Source organism: Fusarium oxysporum, chromosome 10 (assembly GCF_000149955.1).
Source record: "Fusarium oxysporum f. sp. lycopersici 4287 chromosome 10, whole genome shotgun sequence".
In the NCBI taxonomy this organism is placed as follows: domain Eukaryota; kingdom Fungi; phylum Ascomycota; class Sordariomycetes; order Hypocreales; family Nectriaceae; genus Fusarium; species Fusarium oxysporum.
The window spans coordinates 2,438,002-2,458,043 of record NC_030995.1 but is presented as its reverse complement, the minus strand read 5'-3'; the positions used below and the strand labels follow the sequence as shown (position 1 = coordinate 2,458,043).

At 48.4% G+C, this 20,042-nt stretch overlaps 10 protein-coding genes across 11 annotated transcripts; 5 read left to right on the top strand and 5 right to left on the bottom strand.

Moving 5' to 3' along the window:
• Positions 1 to 231: 231 nt before the first annotated feature.
• Positions 232 to 2,879, bottom strand: FOXG_11800 (uncharacterized protein; the record flags this gene model as incomplete). Its single annotated transcript, XM_018391534.1, has 3 exons — positions 2,479 to 2,879; positions 1,159 to 2,424; positions 232 to 1,109 (listed from the first exon to the last, which is right to left on the bottom strand). Exons 1-3 carry the CDS (start codon positions 2,756 to 2,758, stop codon positions 232 to 234), a joined length of 2,424 nt encoding a protein of 807 aa, XP_018250196.1. The 5' UTR covers positions 2,759 to 2,879.
• A 27-nt stretch (positions 2,880 to 2,906) lies between these two features.
• Positions 2,907 to 3,065, bottom strand: FOXG_20606 (uncharacterized protein; the record flags this gene model as incomplete). The annotated part of the gene is made up of 1 exon (XM_018400897.1): positions 2,907 to 3,065. One exon carries the CDS (start codon positions 3,063 to 3,065, stop codon positions 2,907 to 2,909), a length of 159 nt encoding a protein of 52 aa, XP_018250195.1.
• A 36-nt stretch (positions 3,066 to 3,101) lies between these two features.
• Positions 3,102 to 4,977, top strand: FOXG_11799 (uncharacterized protein). The gene is made up of 4 exons (XM_018391533.1): positions 3,102 to 3,329; positions 3,388 to 3,454; positions 3,505 to 3,847; positions 3,899 to 4,977. Exons 1-4 carry the CDS (start codon positions 3,176 to 3,178, stop codon positions 4,868 to 4,870), a joined length of 1,536 nt encoding a protein of 511 aa, XP_018250194.1. The 5' UTR covers positions 3,102 to 3,175; the 3' UTR covers positions 4,871 to 4,977.
• Positions 4,978 to 5,521: 544 nt separating this feature from the next.
• FOXG_11798 (uncharacterized protein) lies at positions 5,522 to 7,105 on the top strand (the record flags this gene model as incomplete). The annotated part of the gene is made up of 4 exons (XM_018391532.1): positions 5,522 to 5,899; positions 5,987 to 6,039; positions 6,098 to 6,255; positions 6,363 to 7,105. 4 exons carry the CDS (start codon positions 5,522 to 5,524, stop codon positions 7,103 to 7,105), a joined length of 1,332 nt encoding a protein of 443 aa, XP_018250193.1.
• Positions 7,106 to 7,557: 452 nt separating this feature from the next.
• On the bottom strand, positions 7,558 to 8,564 carry FOXG_11797 (uncharacterized protein). The gene is made up of 5 exons (XM_018391531.1): positions 8,423 to 8,564; positions 8,232 to 8,375; positions 8,044 to 8,179; positions 7,935 to 7,994; positions 7,558 to 7,875 (listed from the first exon to the last, which is right to left on the bottom strand). Exons 1-5 carry the CDS (start codon positions 8,508 to 8,510, stop codon positions 7,800 to 7,802), a joined length of 504 nt encoding a protein of 167 aa, XP_018250192.1. The 5' UTR covers positions 8,511 to 8,564; the 3' UTR covers positions 7,558 to 7,799.
• A 405-nt stretch (positions 8,565 to 8,969) lies between these two features.
• On the bottom strand, positions 8,970 to 10,725 carry FOXG_11796 (uncharacterized protein). 2 transcript variants are annotated; one of them, XM_018391530.1, is made up of 3 exons: positions 10,659 to 10,725; positions 10,328 to 10,589; positions 8,970 to 10,269 (listed from the first exon to the last, which is right to left on the bottom strand). In XM_018391530.1, the coding sequence occupies exons 2-3, from the start codon at positions 10,530 to 10,532 to the stop codon at positions 9,200 to 9,202; spliced, it is 1,275 nt and encodes a 424-aa protein (XP_018250191.1). In that variant the 5' UTR covers positions 10,533 to 10,589; positions 10,659 to 10,725; the 3' UTR covers positions 8,970 to 9,199. The 2 variants fall into 2 exon arrangements, with proteins under 2 accessions (XP_018250191.1, XP_018250190.1); XM_018391529.1 differs by having other exon boundaries at positions 10,328 to 10,725.
• A 191-nt stretch (positions 10,726 to 10,916) lies between these two features.
• FOXG_11795 (uncharacterized protein) lies at positions 10,917 to 12,592 on the top strand. The gene is made up of 6 exons (XM_018391528.1): positions 10,917 to 10,963; positions 11,010 to 11,248; positions 11,302 to 11,360; positions 11,411 to 11,667; positions 11,716 to 11,812; positions 11,864 to 12,592. The coding sequence occupies exons 1-6, from the start codon at positions 10,942 to 10,944 to the stop codon at positions 12,066 to 12,068; spliced, it is 879 nt and encodes a 292-aa protein (XP_018250189.1). The 5' UTR covers positions 10,917 to 10,941; the 3' UTR covers positions 12,069 to 12,592.
• A 604-nt stretch (positions 12,593 to 13,196) lies between these two features.
• Positions 13,197 to 14,015, bottom strand: FOXG_11794 (uncharacterized protein). The gene is made up of 3 exons (XM_018391527.1): positions 13,733 to 14,015; positions 13,636 to 13,685; positions 13,197 to 13,580 (listed from the first exon to the last, which is right to left on the bottom strand). Exons 1-3 carry the CDS (start codon positions 13,863 to 13,865, stop codon positions 13,407 to 13,409), a joined length of 357 nt encoding a protein of 118 aa, XP_018250188.1. The 5' UTR covers positions 13,866 to 14,015; the 3' UTR covers positions 13,197 to 13,406.
• A 1,565-nt stretch (positions 14,016 to 15,580) lies between these two features.
• FOXG_11793 (uncharacterized protein) lies at positions 15,581 to 16,665 on the top strand. The gene has a single exon (XM_018391526.1). The coding sequence runs from the start codon at positions 15,791 to 15,793 to the stop codon at positions 16,559 to 16,561; it is 771 nt and encodes a 256-aa protein (XP_018250187.1). The 5' UTR covers positions 15,581 to 15,790; the 3' UTR covers positions 16,562 to 16,665.
• A 1,397-nt stretch (positions 16,666 to 18,062) lies between these two features.
• On the top strand, positions 18,063 to 19,945 carry FOXG_11792 (uncharacterized protein). Its single transcript, XM_018391525.1, has 5 exons — positions 18,063 to 18,417; positions 18,472 to 18,916; positions 18,973 to 18,995; positions 19,045 to 19,450; positions 19,498 to 19,945. Exons 2-5 carry the CDS (start codon positions 18,657 to 18,659, stop codon positions 19,838 to 19,840), a joined length of 1,032 nt encoding a protein of 343 aa, XP_018250186.1. The 5' UTR covers positions 18,063 to 18,417; positions 18,472 to 18,656; the 3' UTR covers positions 19,841 to 19,945.
• Positions 19,946 to 20,042: the final 97 nt, after the last annotated feature.

Here is a 20,042-nt window from a genome sequence, read left to right as displayed (position 1 = left end):
CCCTTTGCAGCGCAATTCGTGCGCTTGCTGGCAATTGGATTAGCTGATACTCATGGGTTCGAAAGAGTATGCTTGTGAACGATGATGATTGAAATGATACAGTTGGATGTACACCGAGGTCTGGAGACAGTGAACACTGAGTTGGTCAAGACGTTAAAACGTTTGTGGCGAATCAGATGGGATCAATATGAAAAAAAGGTAGAAACATCTATCATCCTTGCTGTAACACTACTATAAACCGTACTTTGACAGCTTTACGGATACTTCTGTCCCAGAGCCTTGAATGACAGCATCATTCTCCAAAACCCAACTCTTCGGGGGCCTGACTACGGCTGTACTACCCTGAGGCACCACGATCTTGACACTACCTTTGCCCCCCTCTTCATTGATATGCACTACAACGGAGAGATGACCTTGGGGTGTCTCAAGTGAATATTTCACCGCTTCTAAACCTGCAAGAACAGGCTCGACGCCAATTCTCTTCCAGCCCGCCTCAAGAGGATAAACACCAGCAAGATATCTTGGTAGCAGAAAGACTGGCCACGAAGACCATCCATGAGCCAGCGATACATCATGATTAAAAGGTGAACCGTCAGTCTTCATAGCTTCCCAGTGAGCACCAGAGTAGTTTGGACTATCTTGGTCTGCCATGACGCCCCATACCTGGGATAATAGCTCTCTTGCCTTAATGCCTTCATTCTTGGCCAAGAGAGCTTCTAGTGCAAACCCAGATGCGTAGGGACTGGTCAAAGCAAATTTATCCCATTTGTCAAGACCGCGGAATGCGAATGGTAAGGATTCACTGGCTGGAAAAATGCCTTCTACCACTTTTGGATGATCTGTGGATACACCCAAGGTGGCTGCGTAGGCGTTGGCGTCTTGGGAGACTCCATCAGGGTCTAGAGACAGAGCAGGTCGCACGGTGCCTTGCTCGTTATTCCAGAGCATATGGATCAACGCCTGCTTTAGATTCGCTGCTTGATGGGAATACTCAGACGCAGTCTTGCTGTCGGGAGACATTGATGCCATGGCGTTCAGGGCATCCAAATATGCAAGGTTCACACCCGTTGAAACACCGAAAACAGGCCCGCCCATGGGGAACCACGTCACTGTTCACTGTTAGTAAATGAAAAAGCAACATGCCGGAATAGAACATACTTGAGAGATACGGCGGTGCTTGCACCAACCCATCAGAGTTCAAGAACCCCTTGGTAAACTCCATCTGTCGTTGAAGTTGGCCGTATGACTTCTTCACGAGAGACCAATCACCCGAGTGCAGCCAGTAGTCCTTGATTGAGACGACCAGTAGTAGTGCATATATCAGAGAGTAGTGGCCATAGTATGGCGGATCATCTACACCATCGTGCTCTGGAGCTTGGATAGGACACAGGTTGCCAAGATATCCGTCCTTGGTCTGATGACTGAGCAGAAGCTGGATCGTTCCTTTCCATACCTCGAAGTCAGCAGTGGAGTATGCAATCGACCGACCGGTGACGAAGGCATCACCGCCAAAAGAAGCTCTGTCTCGCTTCGCACCGTCGATGATACATGCGAGTTTGTTGGTTCCGACCTGAAAGTCGCCGTATGTCCGCTCAGCTTCAGCATGCAACAGGGAGTTCTCGTAGAGAGCTAGGCCACCGAGATCCGTGACTGATAGATCGCGGTAGAGCGCAACCCAACCAGGTGGTCCACCAAACGCCACAGATCCGGTATTAACAAGGCTGTTTCCAAGCATCGCCTTCACATAGATGTCTCTTACAGTAGCAACCTCATGGCCTTCAATAGTGACTGTAACGTGATCTTCGACTGAGACTGTCTCGATGATCAACCATCCCGATAGGTCCAGAGCCTCTGGCAGCTGCCATGACCCTTTCTCGAACGAGGGCAGGATGCATGACTTGTTCGACAGTCCCTCAACAGCCGTCAACGTTCTGCTCCTGGTATCCAAGCAGAATATCAGGCCGTTGGTGATCATCCGGACTGCCCAGCTCGCGCCATGCTCTTCAATCTTGGTCTTGAATCTGACTTTGTAGTCCGACCATCTCGTGCCCTGTCGACAAGGAGCCCAATGGCTTCCGTAAACACGAGTGCCTTCATCAGTAACGTCCCAGGCTGGAACAGTCTCTTCACGAGCAACGGTGCACAAGTCAACAGTTCGAACACCATCTCTCCAGATGCGATTGATGGTTTCGTCAGAACAGTGGAAGTTGGCTTTCACTGGAGCATCAGGGCGCACGGCTTGGAAGCCGACCTTGGAGAAGACGATGCTCGTGCTTGAGTCGATCAAGGTAATCTTTTGATACCTCTGGGATGCCTGAGTGAATCGAGGCTTCACAGTTTGAGTATTATTGGTGACAGTGGCGTGGTGTTGGCAGACTCGATAGCTGTCCATCGCGTTGGAGAATAAGAAGAATGGGCCATCGCCTGTAACAGTTAGCATTGGCACACTAGTAGCTACGTAGCGGAAAGTAACTGTACCATTCTCATTGTCGATTCCCTGTATAGTCTCGCTGTAGGTGACCTGGAACGCGACTTGTTGGTGTCCTTCGGGGGCTGACGTAGACGCAATGGTGAAGACGGGGAAACCGCCCTCACAGCGACCGTAGTCAAAGATGACTTCAGCCTTGTTGTCGAAGTCACCATTGCTCAAGGTAAAAGACCATATTTCTTTCCCGTTTATCACATTTCCCGAAGTTCGCAAGATTCGTTTTGGGGTGACGAACTTGGGTGTATTTCGGGTCTCCCATGAATTCTCCATGTTGGCCCGCCGGACAAGGATTCTGATGTCGCTGCAAGTTTATCCAGGGCGCACAATTGCTTGATAGAGGTCACCTTAAGCTTATAGAAGCTTAAACAAGAAAAGTCTGCGTGTTTCATTCGGTTTTTGATACAGCGAGCGTTCACAATTACCCCGATGACCGACCATAATCGGGACATCCTAGTCCACCCCGGAAAACCCGACCTGTCTCCAGATCGCGGGGACCCCGCACAAGAAGAGTCCAGACCTCACTAAGGGCAATCTCAGATGCGAAATCTCCAACCAGGTTACATCCCCAGTTCGCCATATTAAAGGGGGCGCCTCAGTCCACGGTTTTTCGTATTCTCATCTCAACATCCACAACTCTACAGTGGACAATTCAACATCACCACTTCTTTCTTTTCTCTTACTGTCAAGATGACACAGCAAGATTTTGACAATGATGCGAGGCTTGAGAAGGTTGAGGTTGCTCATGCTGAGGATGCTGTTGCTGTGAGGGATCATGAGATGACGACTTGGGAATGTGCGAAGAAGAACCCAAAGGCCATTCTTTGGGCTCTTTATGCAAACCGTGAGTTTATAGCAATTGTTGGGGATGTCGGTGGATGAGTACTGACTTGGTGAAACAGTGGGAGCTACTCTTGTTGGCTACGAGAACCTTGCTCTGGCCGTCTGTCTCGCTCTCCCAGCTTTCCAGTAAGTTCAATCTCTATCACCATCCATCGATCATACTAACACGAGTATAGGATGAAGTTCGCCAGCCTCGTCGACGGCAACCTCATCATCCCAGCATACTGGCAATCCCTCTGGAACGCCACCTACAACATCATGCAGCTCTTCGGTTCCCTCTCCGCCGGCTTCGTCCAAGACAAACTCGGCCGACGCGCCGTCTTCCTCGCTGGCATCATAATCGTTTCTTGTGGTATCACTTTGGCTTATCTGGCTGAAACACCTGCTCAATTCATGGGGGCAAAGATCATCTCTGGTTTTGCCGTTGGTGCGTTCCAGTCTACCACGCAGACTTATGTCTCTGAGGTTACGCCGCTGCCTTTGCGTGGTATTGCGTTGTCTCTCAACATTCTTATGATGGTATGTCCCCGTTGACTGGCAGCTTGGGTGACTGTGCTAACGTATCTCCAGAACGTCGGTTTCCTCATCGCCATATCCACAACCTACGCTCGCGTCACGATCATGAACGAATCCGCATTCCGAGTCGTATTCGCCGCTGCATGGGTCTTCCCCGGAATCCTCGCCCTCGGTCTCCCATTCCTCCCCGAGTCTCCATACTATCTCATCATGAAGAACAAGCGCGATCTTGCTCTGAAGCACCTCGCCAAACTCTGCTCCAAAGATGAAGATCTCGATGCTCGCATCCGACACATGGAAGAGACTGTCGAAGCTGAGCGCCTGATATCTTCTGAGAAAGCTTCATTCCTAGAGTGCTTCAAGGGTAGCAATTGGCGCCGTACAAGGATTATTCTGATCTGCATGTACATGCCCCAGATTGTTGGTTCGAGCTTGTCATCCAACGCTCCGTACTTTCTCAGCCAGACCGGTTTGAGTAGTGGCTTGATCATCAAGATTATGCAGATCGGTCTTGGTGTTTCTATCCTGTCCTCATTGGTCAACATCTACATGATGACTCTCTTTCGACATCGACCATTGATGTTCGTCGGCATGACCATCTGCGCTCTCATCTATCTGATCATGGGCGTTGCAGCTGCCTGTCCCCAGTCCGAGAAGACTCTGTTGGCTATCGGTATCGTGATGCAATTCCTCTCTCTTGCTTACGGTCCAGCCATTGGTTCCAGTCTCGCTGTGGCTGGTGAAGTGTCTGCTTCCAGGCTGCGAGCCAAATCTCAAGGTATCGCTTTCGGATTCCAGGCCATCACCAGCACTGTTTGGGTTACTGTGCTGCCGTACATGTTCAACAAGGATGAAGGTAATATGGGCGGTCATATCGGTTGGGTCTTCCTTGGTATGACACTGTTGATGATGCTGGCTGTCTACTTTGATGTTCCAGGTACTAAGGGCAGGACATTCCATGAGCTCGATATCATGTTTGAGAAGAAGATTCCTGCTCGTCATTTCGAGCATTACAAGAGCGATTGATAGGGCAGGCGGGATAGGTTATCCTTGGCAGAGTTTTACTTTCTACGTGTAGTATAGCAAGACTTCACCATGAAGCTCAATTGACTATAAACACATTCCACTATCAATTTTCAACTTTCTAGGGGCTCATGCACGCGATAATCATATTTGATGCCCTTCCATGGGGCTTTTTAACCTACGTACAGATCACTTGACTGGCTATCCTTGGTGGCGACGGAGCTCATGGATTGAAGCCTATAGTGCTTAAATTGTGTTTCACCTTTGAAAAAGAGCCGATTAGGATTCTGAGGTTGCATTGCATGTAATCACTGCGATGCGGTTCGTCCAGTGGCTACAAGGAGGCTACTTCGTTTAACGCCATGGGCAAGTTTGCGCATATTTCGACCCTCTTAGCATGGGTATCAGTAAATTGGGCCTTGGCATTGAAGATGACTTGACTAGATGAGTTGATTTGCGCATAAACCCTTCAACTCTCTGATGATATTGAATGCTTTATTGCTTTTGCTAACTGTAAGCGATCTATTGGCGGCATGTCGCCTCGCAGAGGTGATAGGCATGCAACACCAGCTCACCCCTACAAAGTTTTCGCTTCCCGTATTTTTCGCAAGTTCAAGTTGCACTGCCAACTTCTACCTATTGACAATTACCAAGATGAGAATTCTTCTTGTAGCTCTGCTGTCATTGCTGGCGAGCAGTGCCAATGCCTACAAGACAGGCCTCATGGGCTATGGCCAGTCGTGGTATGATCCTCCCTGCGCCTACGCCTGTCGGGCCGTAATCGGCAACGCACCTCTTGACTGTCCATCAATGGCCCACGGTAGCATGGGCACAAACGAACACTCACATAGCGGCTCACCACTAGCGCCCTGCATCGCAACCAACAGCGACTTTCTACGCACTCTCGCATACTGCCTCAGCACTCGCTGCGCAGATGTCTCACCCTCGAAACTTGAATCATACTGGTCTGGCCAAGCTACTGGGGACAAGACTGTGTCTGCTGAATGGACCTATGGTGCTGCGCTTGCGAATGTGACAGCGCCTCCGAAGAGGACGTATATCGCGGGCGATACGTTGAACTACACGGCGCTCATCGCAAATGCTGATTATTAGTATCAGTATGACTTCAATGTCTTCTTTGACTGGGAGGAGGCTGTTCAATCCACCTACGTGTAAGTCTGATCATTGTATGCCCAGTCTATGGCGTCGACTTATGACATAAACCCTTAGGATTATTTTGATCTCAATTGGTGTAGCAACACCAGTCTTCTTCTCAGCTCTTGGCTACCTTCCCTTCATGAACCGAGCCATACATAAGATCAGGCCATATCTCATCTACCCATCAACCTTTCGAGGCTACAACATACGCCCTCTTCCGTACCTTCTTGGTAACGCGCCAACGATCGGTCAAGGGCTTTGGATCGCCATGTTTTTCATCCTCAATATCATCCTCGGCGCTGCTTCGTACAAGAACTTCGCATACCCCCATCCCTAGGGCTCACCAAGTCAGCCGAGCTACTAGCATACGTCGGCTATCGAACACGCCATATCTCGTTTGCCCTGCTACCACTCACCGTGGTGTTCTCTTCGCGCAACAATATCCTTTTATGGATCACCGATTGGCCGTTCTCGACCTTTTTGGTCCTCCACCGCTGGGTAGCTCGCCTTTGCGCCCTTCATGCGATCGTCCACTCCATCACAGTCCTCGCCGCTTACATCAGGCTCGGGACGTACTACACGGACGTACACAAGCCTTATTGGATCTGGGGTATTATTGGAACACTATGTCTAGTACTCCTTCTGGTCCAGAGCGTTCTTTGGTTTCGCCGTGCTTCATATGAAGCATTCCTCATCCTACATATTGTCCTCGCCGTTTTTGTTATCTTTGGCTGTTGGTACCATATCTACTTCTGGAAGCCATTCTCTGGAGTTTACGAATTATGGATATACATGGTATGCGCCGTATGGTTCTTTGATCGGCTCTTTCGCGTCCTACGCGTTGCGAAGAACGGCGTCCGTCGAGCCAGTGTCGTCGAGCTGTCTGATGAAATCGTCCGCCTGGATATCTCTGGTGTCAGATGGCTATCCACCCCAGGTTACCATGCCTACATCGACTTCCCTACACTGCAGCCCTTTCGCCCATGGCAGAATTATCCTTTCTCAATCACCAATACTGCCTTACTACAGGAGGCGTTTGCAGCAGAATCGTCGGATTCGGGTGACGTCGAGATGAGCTAAAAGATCCCTCAAGTCGCCATAGCACAGAGCTTTACAGGCACTGATAGCATCTCCCTCTACATCAAAAAGCACAGTGGCACAACGAGTCTGTTACGAAAACGCCCAAGCCTTCCTGTGCTGCTTGAGGGGCCTTATCGCGGTAAACTTAGTCGTGATGTGCTCAAGTGCGACTAAGTACTCCTCATTGGTGGTGGCATTGGTATAACTGGTCTCCTCTCCTGAGCCCGAGCACATATGAACGTGAAGCTGGCGTGGAGTCTGAAGGAGTCGTCTTGCAAGATCTGGAGCCAGCACTAAGAGAGGTGGCAGATAAGGTCGTGTTGAGTGCTGAACGGTTGGATGTTAAAGCGCTTCTACACCAGGAGGTCGAGGCAGGTTGGAAGAGAATCGGGGTTGTTGTTTGTGGTCCAGCTGGTCTTTGCGATGATACTCATGCAGCTGTGGTGAGCCTTGGAAAGACGGACGGGGCTATATTTGAGTTAGAAGTTGATGCCTTCAGCTGCTGAGCCCAACAAGCTATAGTCTATGGACGGTGTATTCTCAGGTCCAAAGAGTCTGATGGTATATATTTCATTGACTACATAGTTTCTGACCGCCTCAAGCGTCTCTGTTCAGTATAACTATTCTCCATCGCTTTTGCTTCCCCTGGACCCTTTCTCCGTGTACCTGCGGTCACTTCATGTGATGCTCGTCCTCAGATCAACTTCAAAATCCAAAGCTGGTCAGTACGGAGATCGTTGAGGGATCCGTGCGACCCAACAATACGAGTACTTGAAAGGCATTATCATCAGTGATGTTTTCCAACTTGTTCAAACAAAGGACTACTCACCCGTACTGAGCGCTGCCGCCCTGGAGCGTAACAAAAGTTCCAGCCGGGATATTCTCAATCCTACAACTCTAGTCAGTACAATGCCACCCTCCTGGAGACCTTGACATACTTCACAATAGTCCCATGAGCAGGGAAGCATCCAACAGGACGAATGCACCAAAGCTGATGACCCCCGAAACCGCTGTACTGCCAGCCTACGATCTCAGTGCCGTCAGATGTTCCTCCATTGTAGATATCCATAGCTCCTTTTCAAGGTTCAGTATCGTACCCTTCACGTGGGTTAGTAAAGGTACTTACGTCCAGAAGCCCTGATGTTCTGAAGCCTGAACTGGGGCTGATCATCAGGACCGTGCTGATACTTGACGCACTTCCATTGCTGGTTCTCGTTCAGATGGGCTTGCCATCCGATGCAGGGAGTGCCATCAGGAGGGCTGGTAAAGCCTAAGTCTGGGGTCAGAGGTGGGTGTAGAGTGTGAAGAGGATCATACCATCTTTGAGATCGATGGCGGTGCCGGTTGCGAAGTTGACAAAGGCTACAGTCTTGCCTTCGAGATCGTGGGCACTAATCATGGACATCTTGATGGTTTTCGGGGGTCGATTCGAGTAAATTGTTATTGTTGTGATGAAGTGCTTGTTTGTCGATAAGGGAGAGGACAACAGCTAGCCTTTATACCTTTTGCAACCTGCTTGAATGATATATACATATATTCAGAGATCAGCTGGGCCATGCCGATCACTTCCTTGCGGCGAGTTTCAGCTCTCATTCTGTAAGAATGTGTAGAATCTCGGTGAAGGCTGAGCCCTGAAGCCTGTTGAATAAGAGACTTGAAGTGCTGGTTACAACAAAACTGAGGCCTTCCAATATCTGCAACTGGGCACAATAGGTCGGTAATCCAGGAGCTACTCTTATAGAATTGGTCAATAGAGTATGCTTCAGCTCACAGCTGACCAGCCCTATTCCTAAAACACTCACCCGGTAGTATCTCCGCTCGGACTCTGCAGAAATCTCACTGCATGACGGCAAGCCTCAGCTAGCCACAATTTCATAGACCCCGCTCAACATCAACCTTATTCTTGGGATAGTCACGGTACAATTTACTGCGCATAAATATGACAGAATTGTCGAGAGCTGCAGGCTGCTTATCACGCTCGAAATCGGGTCTCATTGCCTAGTCTCAGCTCGCCCAAATCAACGCCACGTTTAACACTACTACTCTGATGAGATACTGACAGCTCTACTATTGAGACACTCCCATCTTCGATGACTAACCCTCCCAAAGAAATTCTTGCTTAATCCCCGGTATTAACAGCCTCAGCGCCATACCGTAATCTCCTCGATTCGGTGTCCTCATGAGCGTATGGATATGGAACTTGGCAGGTTCCTTGTTATTCAGAAACACGCCTGAATGGTGATCAAACTCAAAAATTACAACCGGACTCTGGATCCGATAGTAAAACGGATCATTATCACCGTACCCTCCGATCCAGCACCAGTACGTCTCGTGGAACCACTTCTTCAGCAGTTCCAGGCGCAGCTTTCTCGCCTTATCGGGTAAATAAAGAAAGAATTCATTTGCGATGCCGACGATGTAATCCTGCTGCTCGGTTGACATATCGGACACGAGAATTCCTTCGTATGGAACGATCCTGTTGTCGCGGTAAGCACCGCAGAGATGCCGTTGATCATCATGATTCCATCGTCCATGAGGCATCGCAGGGTCTTTCATAAGTTTATACACTTGTGATGCTTTTTGCTGCTCTGGTGAAAGACTCTGCATCAGACGCAATCCGAGAGTTTCTTCCTTGTCCAGAATTCGTGTACCCTTGTAAGGTCCATCATCAATGAGATTAGGCTCGGCGCCAGTGAACCACGGCGACACCACAATCTGAGTCTTGTACAGAAAGATGTTCAGACACAGATGATGTCCGTAGAATGAGTAACCCCAAGGCCGAGTCGTTGACGGTTCACCGAAGAGAACAAAATTGTAGGAGAATTCGTTCATGATGGCAGGTGTCTCAACCAGTTCGCCTAGGAAGTGATTTACTCGCATGGCGCCGAGGGCCTTTTGGTAACCTTCTGGCGAGAGCGTGAGTTCCAGAACTTTAAGCGCCTTTGACCTCAACTCGTTTGATAGTTCATCGAGACGGATTCCTTTGTCGCTGAGGAGAAACTCGGGATTTGACCATGAGCGCCATTCAGGGCTGTCGATGTGATAGCATGTCTTGAGCTTCTGATCCTGGCTGAGGTTGGCGCAGAGGTTATCTGCGGCCTCGACGATAGTGTCAATGGGTATACCGTCATCTTGAAGCTCGAATAGGCCGTCCCTAACAACACCTAGGCTACATTAGTCGATTTCCATGTCAAGCTCATATCAGCAGAGGGAATCGCATACCGTCATTTGTGATGCCCTTGTAAGGCTCTTGGAACAAATTGCGCCAGTGTAGGTATAATCCGTGAAGCCAAGGCGGTTGGCCCTCTTTCTTAAAAATATCAGCGTATTCATAAGAATCCTGCTTCTTCATATTCTGGAAGCGCGGCTGGTTTAGGTCGGGGAGGTACTGGCGAAAGGCCCCATCGGAGCCCGATTGAGAAGTCATGATTGATGAGAGCGTTCGTGACAGCGAAATCCAGTGCGGGTCTCAGTGCGTACAAAGCTGGAGCGTCAATGTTAAGATCAATTTGTAATGACGCGATCCCCTCAAAATACAACGGATGTATCATACGTTTCTGGCTTCTAATATCCGTCTTTCTTACGACGACTGCAAAATCGGTAGTTGTTGATTGGCTTGCTCCGCCAGTGCGGGTTTTCCGTTGCATCACCAAATGCGGGGTTGGAGTGGTGAGCGGGATATCCGGGGCTCCGATACAGGAGATCGGCAGATAATAGCTCAGCTCTAGATCAGGGCATCTCTTCGCGAAGATCTACAAGCCGAACTAGTAAGCAATAGCGGGAGAAGTTCCCGCATCATTCGAGAAGGCCTTTCAAGCAATAGCAGACTATTCACGATGGCTTCTTCTGCATTCAAGCGTAAGTGGATCCCATCCTACCGTGATTACTGCTAACGATGAGACAGGCCTTGTGCGCTTCGTTCCTAAATCAGCGCCTTCAAGCATCTTGATCGGAGAGCCAGTACAGGCTTCTCTCGATGTCGGCTTGGCATCTCGTGAAGGAAAAGATATTTCTGTCAACGTCTTTTCAGGGCGGTCGGTCTTATCGCCTGGTTCGCGTACTGATCGCACGGAATCCGTTGAGCGACTCTTGTCACCTTTGGCGCAGGAGGAGGTTGGAACTATTCGATGTATCGGATTGAACGTAAGGACATTCATTTAATGAAGTGAATGAGACTGGGAACTGATTGTCTGCAGTACGTTCAGCATGCGAAGGAGGTCAACATGGACATCCCAACAATCCCCACGCTGTTCCTGTACGTCTCCTACCAGCTCCTCATAAACACTGTTCTAATATTTATCGCAGCAAGCCCAACACAGCGCTTGGTGACCCGTGGCCAGCTCCTACTCTCCTCCCCAAGATCACTCAAAATGACGGAAGCGGTGACTACGAGTCTGAATTGGCGGTCGTCATTGGCAAAGCAGCCAAGAATGTTTCTGAAGAGAACGCCATGGACTACGTCCTAGGCTTCACAGCAGCGAATGATGTCTCGAGTCGTGTGTCTCAACTGAACCAGTCTCAGTGGTGTTTCTCTAAAGGCTTTGATGGAGCTTGCCCAATTGGTAATGTCTCGTGACGGAACGTGGCGACAAAATGCTAATCAGTGATAGGTCCGACTCTGGTGTCGACCTCGGAGATTCCAGATCCCTCCAAACTGCATATTCGGGGTCTGAAGAACGGCAAGGTCCTGCAGGACTGCTCATTGGAGTACGTACCATCTTCCCTTCTTCCAAGAGTTCATAAACTGACATTGCCTAGCGATCTCATCTTCAGCGTTCCCAAGCTGGTCAGCTTTTTATCTCAAGGCACAACCCTCCCCGCCGGCACCGTCATAATCACTGGTACACCAGCCGGCGTAGGCATGGGCCGAAAGCCCAAAGAGACTCTTTCCCATGGCGATGAGTTCAGGGTTGAGATCCTACCACATATCGGGACGTTGGTTAATACTTTTGAGAACGAGTAGCCAGGCACTTTATAATAGACACTTATAGCCATAAAGATCTCTTGTGATGTATTATATATAATTGGCAAAAAATGATGAGTGGTGTAGTAGGCTTTTCTTTTCTTGTTTTCTTGTTTTGTCTTTTTCTTTTCTCGTTTTAGTTACTGTTATCTCTGTTCTTTCTTGATTACAGTTATCCTTGTTCTTCCTTTCGTGGTTGTAGTCAGGGAAAGGGGGGATTGTAAGGGTGGACTCTAGACATTTAGGTTCAGAATGTCTGCTATCGTGGTTGGTGCCTACTACACCACTCTTGTTTGATTGTGGTAGTAATACTGTAACTTTTGGAATATAAGGGTTTGGCAGCTAGGTTTGTTATCACTGTTAGTCATCTGTGAGGTGGACATGTCTGAGGTTGTTGTCAAAGCATACCAGGGACGGCTGCGTGAAGTCAACCATTCAGAGATAGGCATCCAACATACTTTGGAAACAGACCTCAGGCGACAGTGGCTCCGGTATAAAGGTTAAATACAAAACACGATGATCACGAATAGCCAAACGCACAACATATGCCAGAGCATCTATTGACATTTCTTGAAGCCTTTCGCTATTGCATTTACCTGAGCATGTTTCTTGGAGGTCTATCTATCCAGCAGATCGTTCAGGGTTGAGACTTTGCTGTATATTAAAAGTTGCTTATTACTTTTGAGAACGAGTAGTCCAACTAGATAATAGACAGTATGAGGCAAAAAGAGACATCTTTTACTATACACAACTGGCAAAAGCGAAGAGTGTTGTAGTAGTAGGTGGGAGGGGGAATTTCTTCCCGGGGTAGTGTCTTTGTTTCTTGTTTCTTTTTTTCGTAATTGCCGTTATTTCTGCTCTTACTGGGGGATTGGGGGGCTGACTGCTGTTGTTTCTGCTCTTTCAGGGGAGGTTTGGGGGGAGATGCTGTTATCTCTGCTTTTTCTGTGCTTTCTGTGGTAATGGGGAATTGTAGGGGCTGACTCTGGGAATTTGGGTTCAGATCTAACGACCTGAACGGGGGCAGTACCTACTACACCACTCTTCGCTGGGGATATTACCAGAGATTTTGGAATATGAGGGTTGGCACCGAGGGGCCCAGCGTTAGTCATCTGTGAAGGCGGAGCATGGAGGGGCACGGCTGGGCTTGAACTGAAAGTCCATAGACCCTTGCTGCACGGTGATGAGATTGAGAACGGGTAGGCAGCCACGTTCATGCTGATATAAAGATTTAGTATACGAAACGTGTCATCCAACACGTAAATCATCTCGCAGAATCTGTCTGGTGTCCAAAATATTTGATCATGATATCTGGCTGATCTTCCCATCTTGACTAATCTAGCTATCCAGCAGAGGAGGAACCTTCTCAACAAGGTACTCAACAATAGCATCCGGTCCCCTCTCAACCTGCAATCCCGTCGGAATAGCATGAAGTTTGATATCGGGCACAATAGACTTTGCCAAAGAGTGAATTTGCTCCGCCTCCTCAGCGGACCACATAGAAGCCGAGAACTGAGAAAGAAAGTTAGAGTTGTCGCATAGACTTTCTGAGTCATAGTTCACTCACCAATACATTGGGCTTGTGCTCTGTGACTTTAGGCACAACCTCATCGATGCCTAGATTAATTAATCACGTGTCCGTGTTGCACCGTTGTTGAACTTACTCGAACAGTTATCCACGTGAATGATCTCATAGTCATCTTGCAGCTCGGTGATTAAGCGTCCGATGAGGCGTTTTGCGCGCTCTGGCGCCGTGTTGACTGTGACGAGTCGGAATGGACCTTTTCTTGTAGACATTTTGATGATATTATGCTTGGAAAATTATTTGATCAAGTGTTGTATGAGGAGAGGTTAGTTATACATCTTTAACGGCAGCTCGGATATAGTTCGCTTGCTACCCCGCGGGTCTTCCGAGAGAATGTGGGGACGGCAGATTTGGGAGGCCGGTCACGGAGGCAGCGTATCCAGCGCCCGTGATTAGCTGGGAGAGGACCTCGGAGTTACGATGTATGCAATATTGTTTGTTTGCTGGCCGTTTCTTTGTTCTACATGGCGAGTTTATGATAGTTGGCTTGAGCTCTTCACGAGTGATCACGGGTTCCAGCAAAGATGAAGTGCAGCCAATCATATGGTTCAATCACTTCACATCGGCTTCCGAATCAGCACTGGAGACCATTTCATTGTCACGACCAACACAAGATTTGCAATGCACCGAGCAAAAGGGTTGGACTTATCCCAATTGGACCTTACATCGCTTCCCATTCGCGACATCCCTGAGACCTTTGCCAAATTCGCTGGTAATAAACTCGGATTTGCCTAGTATGAACACCTCTTCGTTCTAAAGCAAGAACTTAAGCCAGAGTACGACTTATTACTTAAGCTATGTCCCGAGGCGATGTTGGAATACTACTACCTTAAATGCGTCACCCCTCTTTATTCTAACGCCCAAAACAACAGCAATCTTGCCAAAGAAGCATTTCTAGCGGAAGCAAAGGCCTACGAGACACTGCTTATAAATCATTATCTAAATACTACCAAGTACTGGGGATGCCACAGTCATCAACAGCAGTATCCGTAGTCTAGTACTCAGCAAATATGCCATGACTCTCGAAGAACCCGTTGAGACTAGTGTTCCACTAGATACAGAGCTTCGCATCAAAGAGATCAAAGATATGATTAAACATCTTCACAGTCTAGGTCTCGCAAGCGTAACTCTAATGGTCTCTCGCGGATCCAAGAGTGGCTATCCAACCGCATTGGCAAGTAAAGGGGTTTTAAAAAGCGGCTTTGTATTAGGAGATTGGAATGTATATAATAATATTTTGTTATTTTACAAAGTGAATATAATAGAATGTCACCGAGCTAGTTGAGTTATTAGTGGCAGTTTAGGGTAACTCAGGTAGTGCTTACTTTAAAGTGTAAAACACATGTCAAGCTTGACATAGATCCCCGAAATTGTATTGCCTGTGTGTTCACATGCAGATTTGCAGTGTAACTGTTCCGATCAATCACCTTGGCAATAAATAAAGACGATGCCGTTGTTTCCGCAGACAGGTCACTGCCAAGCCAAGAGTTGCGCCTTCACAAAGTTATAACCGATTTAGCTCCACAAGGCTAGAATCCCTGGGATTTCGAATGCATTGGAGCCAATCACTGTAAACCCCTCCACGCGAGGATACATGTTCCTCATCGTCAATCAGCTCAGTTCGCGTGATAGTTAGTTAGTCTCAAGGTTTCTCGTCACCGGCGGTGGGGATATCCACCTACATCCTTGTCTCGGGGATTTCCATCTGGGGAATGACTCTTCCTTGGCGAAAATCTCCTTTGAGCATGAAGCCGCTTGATTGATTCAACGGTCATGTTATCTAATGGCGATATCAGGTCGTTACATGAAATGAGCAAGCTCTCTTTGAGCAAGTAAACTTTAATCCCGTGATTAAGCAAAGATAGGCTGGATAGGCTTGTAGCATTGCTAACCGATCGTGCGATATATCACGCCAAGATCTCACGGAAAGCAGCCGGGCGAATTATGGATGCTGGCGCCTAAACCCGGAAATTACAGCTGACAACGCTAGTCAATTTGAGATTTATCCGGTGATGCAGGATCGCATTTTAAAATCTCACGAAGACCCATCATCTCGCATTCCCTTTACCTCTGCAAACTTCCATTCACGTCACTCGTTTCACAACATCGCCATTCGTTTACACCCAACTATTTCACCATGCATTTCTCATCAAGTCTCGCTGCACTCGTTGCCATCTCTGGCTTCACCTCAGCAGAGCCCAACGGCTGGTCCAAGACCAAAGAAGCAGACGACAGCCCCTCCAAGCTCGACGACTGCGGCTGCTGGCCTATCTACCAGGCCATGCTCAAGTGCCAAAAGCTCAAGTGGCCCAAGGAGGAAACAAGGGACTGTGTGTGCATTCCGAACCCGGATGGCTGGTACGGCTCCATGGATGGCTGCCGCACGTGTCTGAGCTCCAACTCTGACCACGAATTCTTCGACAATACGGCCAAGCTTGTCACTCAAATATTCGTCTCTTGCACCAACGCCGGTGGCGGTGTTACCAGCGATGGAAATAGTATCTGCGCTAGCAACGCGTACCGCGAGGCCTGTGTATCCTTGGGAACAAACGGAAAGCCCAGTTGGGCTAGTTTCGAGCAAGACGGTGTCAGTGGAAACGGGACTTATGTGTTGGATATCAAGGAATTCGGCGCCGACGATGATGAGTCTACGTCTACGACAAGTGCAAAGACAACTGCCAAGACGACCGCTACTGATTCCACTGGTACTGAGACTACGACCGTGGCGGCTGCTGCTACTACTGGTACCACCGAGGCATCGTCAGGCAGCGCTACTTCGGATGCGACTTCGGGAACTGAGACTCCTGTTGCATCGGCTACAACAGCGCCAAACTCGGGCATGAGACTTGCTGGTCACGGAGCTGTTGGCATGGGTCTGGTCGCTGTAGTTGGTGCTATGTTGCTTTAGTCCATACTGTGTAGTATTCACACTCAAGAGTTAACTATGCTGTTAATAATACCTTAATACTATACTTGATTCCTACCAAATCCCTGATCCTTGAGTAATAGTTGAAACTTGTGACATTTCCACGACCCTGAAATCTCTTCTCAATTTCGCCCTGATTCCACTTACTATATGATACAATGCGGAGCTTGAAGATTGAAAGATGAGAAAAGACGATGTGTATAATTATCTGGATCTGGAGGCTGTGGTGGCATGAGGCTTTCCTGTACACTTACCTTCTTCAGCTGGGAAACCGTCGTACTGTCATCAGTACCCTTGTCGCCTTAGACATCCAATACTCACTGGCAGAAGGCAAAGGTTCGTTCTCCTTGTGACGATCTGTAGCATCACGAAACCGAAAGTCTTGAAAGACAAACTCGGTCCTACAATTGAGTTGATGCGATAAGGTAATGCGATTCCTCTGTTTCATTAACTCGAATCTAGAACTTCTCTGTGCAAGTTTATGTCTTTTGGCCCATAATAACATCCATTCTTGGTGCAGGCAAACATTTGGACCATCAACTGACAATTAGGAATTGAACACCTAATGATGACCGTCATTAGGTGTTGCAGTGGCTTGTCGACTACTAACTTTGGCGGGACAGGCGAAGAGCCAGCGGAATAGTCAGGCAGTTAGTTCTTGTCCTCATCATGAAACATAGATCGTCATCCCATGATTAGCCTAGAGTGAGAAATAGCTTTGATCAATTTATCGCCGTTACTAAAATTAAAATCTTCATCGTCCTCTTGAGTCGTTCCCCGCACTCTCTGATCGACAGGGCTAAATCGGGGCTCAACACCGCGGTTCCGTCTCAGCCCAACGCGAGCCAACGGACGCGATGGCTGCGCTTGCACTAGCTTACAGAGCGCGATTGAGCACTTTTGCTCATTAATACCAATAGGGATTTGTTTCAACGATCCTTATTTCGCAAAAGAAAGGGCATCACCTAATCATTAATTGCAGCATCTCATATCCAAGGAAAATGAAATACGATATTCATGGATCAACAAACCAGGTAGCCACACTAAACCAATTGGATCCGTCCCGCTTGACCCCGGGAAAAACATAAAACAGCCATCGTCCGATAAAACATCACAAGCCTGGCAACAGGGGAGATCCCCCGGAGCTTCCAGCCAATCCAGTGGGTTTAGTGTTTAAGGCTGACATTGCTAGTGCATCGACAGCAACTGTGCCGCTGCTAGGTTAGTGGTTCCATGCTTGTTCCATGAAAACTTAAACGCCATTTTTGTAACCCAATGGGTCACGCCTGGCGGGGATTTTGTCGGTAGTGGATGGTGTTCCAGCGCAATTCGAAGTCTTGGAAGGAGGAGTTGGTTACATTATGGCTTACGGTAATGAGTTTGTCATTGTTGGGCGTTGCGTTGATCCGTCTGCCGTTGCAACGATAAATCACTGCCGATTGTGCCGTGTCTCAGGTATCGTATCAATAATTGAACGGCATATCAATAATATTTCCCCAGATTACGTCCGATTGGACTCTTGACCGTCCAGTCACTGCAACGCCAAACTCTCACTCCTCGTTCCCCAGACTCGTTCACGATCTCAGCGCAAGTCTCAGCTATAATACCCCGAACCTTATCGGCGCGCATCGCTTTCATCCCAATTTCTACAATTTCCCGAGTCAAGACACTAACTCAAAATTCCGTGGCGTCAACGGATAGCGTCCAGCCCGCTCTTTTAGCATTAAATCTGCGACTTTTGGGTCGCAAGATCGGCTGCTTCACTGCTCAATACGCTATGCTCGCGGCCGGCGCTACGGCTTTGGGGTTGCGATCTTCATGCATTAAATTGACCGTTGGTGGGTGTTGGGCACTGACTCGTATTCGAGATCGAGGCTGAGGGTAGTCTTAAGACCCCCTTGGTTTTGCATATCATGGATACAATGCCCAAACCAGGGGAAGATCTGTCATTTTCGTATTGAACCGTCTGTTACTATAAGTCATTATCTCTTGGTCCCGCTCTTGGCATCGGTCTCATCGTTTCTTGTGACAGTCAACATATCGAAGTTTAGTATTCGTCCTTCACTACACTCCAGCCATGGCGGGCTTTTTGATTCCTCCGTGGTACAAGACCGAGACTCCAAAGGATCTGGAGATGAACATTGTCAGTCTCATCTTCGGCTTCAGCATGGGCGCGTCAATGTTCACTGCTGGTATGGCCATCAAGCAGACGATGCAGGCGTACCAGAGAAAAAGGCTTTTCAGCGCATACATCATCATGTGCTGGCTTGATTGGATTGGATGCAACTGTATGGGAATCATCACTTATTGCTGGCTACGAGGCTTCGCTCCACCAAGGTCAGTCTCCTCTGTCCTCTTCTCCCGAAGCGTACTGACTTGATACCGCTCTCCAGCTTCTGGGTCTTTTTCTTTATCAGTACGTCGCCCTATCATCAGCCTCAGACTTATACTTACGCCTTCTGCAGTTGTTTTCTGGAGTATGCAGATCCAATTTACCCTCCAGATCATCATCAATCGAATATCCCTCCTTCTCGGTAACAAAACGAACATCAACAGAGTCAAGTGGGGAGTTGCGGTGGTTGCGAGCTTGATCAACATCAGCGGTTTCTGCATCTGGGTACCAGCTCGCTTACAGATCTCTCACCTGTACGAAGAAATCAACATCGTCTGGGACCGAACCGAAAAAGCTGTCTTTTTGATCGTCGATTTATCGCTTAACCTCTACTTCATATACCTGGTTCGGTCGCGACTCATCGCTTGCGGATTGACGAAGTATACTGAGCTGTTCCACTTCAACGTCATTATGGTTGTTATATCAGTGTCGTTGGATTGCGTGCTGATGGGAGCCACATTTCTCCCCAGTCCTGTTGTGTCAGTATGCCCTACACCTACGTTGCCTCATGTCTAACGGCTATCAGCTATGTCCAGTTCCATCAACTCGTCTACCTCCTCAAACTATACATCGAGATGAACGTCGCCTCTCTTCTCGGCCACATAGTCAAGAGCTCAAGAGAGCAAGACGCTAGACCGACCGAGGGAGGTCGACAGAGGGTTCGCGATGAATTGGTCAGTGGTCGGATGACTACGTTTGTCACCGCGAGTCGCACAGGTCATGTCCGACTTGACGATATGTCGCGTGATGACTCCTACCGAAGGACATCCGACTGGGAAAATGGGATTGTGAAGAAGGTTGAGACCAAGGTGGTGTTTACAGAAACCCAGGACCAGGCATCCACCTCGGACCAAGAGCGAATGGTATGAGTTTCTTATTTCGCAGTACACAAACATTTCATGATTAATTAGCGTCTATCTTCACTACCATGTAACAATAGATATAATGAGTAATGTAAATCATTCGCGCCCCGACACAACTGTTGAGACTGGCATCAGTCCGCTCAATGGCAAGATTGCTGGCCTCGGACCATAAGCAGCACAACCAGTAATTCTTATCGTAAGCCAAGTT

Bases quoted from the DNA above. Each gene is read 5' to 3' on its own strand.
- FOXG_11796 (XM_018391529.1), bottom strand. From the start codon at position 10,532: ATGACTTCTCAATCGGGCTCCGATGGGGCCTTTCGCCAGTACCTCCCC. The intron at 10,270-10,327 runs GTATGCGATTCC...AATGTAGCCTAG, and splicing joins CAAGGGCATCACAAATGACG to GTGTTGTTAGGGACGGCCTA.
- FOXG_11799 (XM_018391533.1), top strand. From the start codon at position 3,176: ATGACACAGCAAGATTTTGACAATGATGCGAGGCTTGAGAAGGTTGAG. The intron at 3,330-3,387 runs GTGAGTTTATAG...TTGGTGAAACAG, and splicing joins TTGGGCTCTTTATGCAAACC to TGGGAGCTACTCTTGTTGGC. The intron at 3,848-3,898 runs GTATGTCCCCGT...ACGTATCTCCAG, and splicing joins CTCTCAACATTCTTATGATG to AACGTCGGTTTCCTCATCGC.
- FOXG_11792 (XM_018391525.1), top strand. From the start codon at position 18,657: ATGGCGGGCTTTTTGATTCCTCCGTGGTACAAGACCGAGACTCCAAAG. The intron at 18,917-18,972 runs GTCAGTCTCCTC...ACCGCTCTCCAG, and splicing joins CGAGGCTTCGCTCCACCAAG to CTTCTGGGTCTTTTTCTTTA. The intron at 19,451-19,497 runs GTCAGTATGCCC...AACGGCTATCAG, and splicing joins TTTCTCCCCAGTCCTGTTGT to CTATGTCCAGTTCCATCAAC.
- FOXG_11794 (XM_018391527.1), bottom strand. From the start codon at position 13,865: ATGTCTACAAGAAAAGGTCCATTCCGACTCGTCACAGTCAACACGGCG. The intron at 13,686-13,732 runs GTAAGTTCAACA...TAATTAATCTAG, and splicing joins TCACGTGGATAACTGTTCGA to GCATCGATGAGGTTGTGCCT. The intron at 13,581-13,635 runs GTGAGTGAACTA...TTTCTTTCTCAG, and splicing joins AGCACAAGCCCAATGTATTG to TTCTCGGCTTCTATGTGGTC.
- FOXG_11797 (XM_018391531.1), bottom strand. From the start codon at position 8,510: ATGTCCATGATTAGTGCCCACGATCTCGAAGGCAAGACTGTAGCCTTT. The intron at 7,995-8,043 runs GTATGTCAAGGT...CTAGAGTTGTAG, and splicing joins GCTCATGGGACTATTGTGAA to GATTGAGAATATCCCGGCTG. The intron at 7,876-7,934 runs GTGAGTAGTCCT...ATGCCTTTCAAG, and splicing joins GGCGGCAGCGCTCAGTACGG to TACTCGTATTGTTGGGTCGC.
- FOXG_11795 (XM_018391528.1), top strand. From the start codon at position 10,942: ATGGCTTCTTCTGCATTCAAGC. The intron at 11,361-11,410 runs GTACGTCTCCTA...TATTTATCGCAG, and splicing joins ACAATCCCCACGCTGTTCCT to CAAGCCCAACACAGCGCTTG. The intron at 11,668-11,715 runs GTAATGTCTCGT...AATCAGTGATAG, and splicing joins TGATGGAGCTTGCCCAATTG to GTCCGACTCTGGTGTCGACC.
- FOXG_11793 (XM_018391526.1), top strand. From the start codon at position 15,791: ATGCATTTCTCATCAAGTCTCGCTGCACTCGTTGCCATCTCTGGCTTC.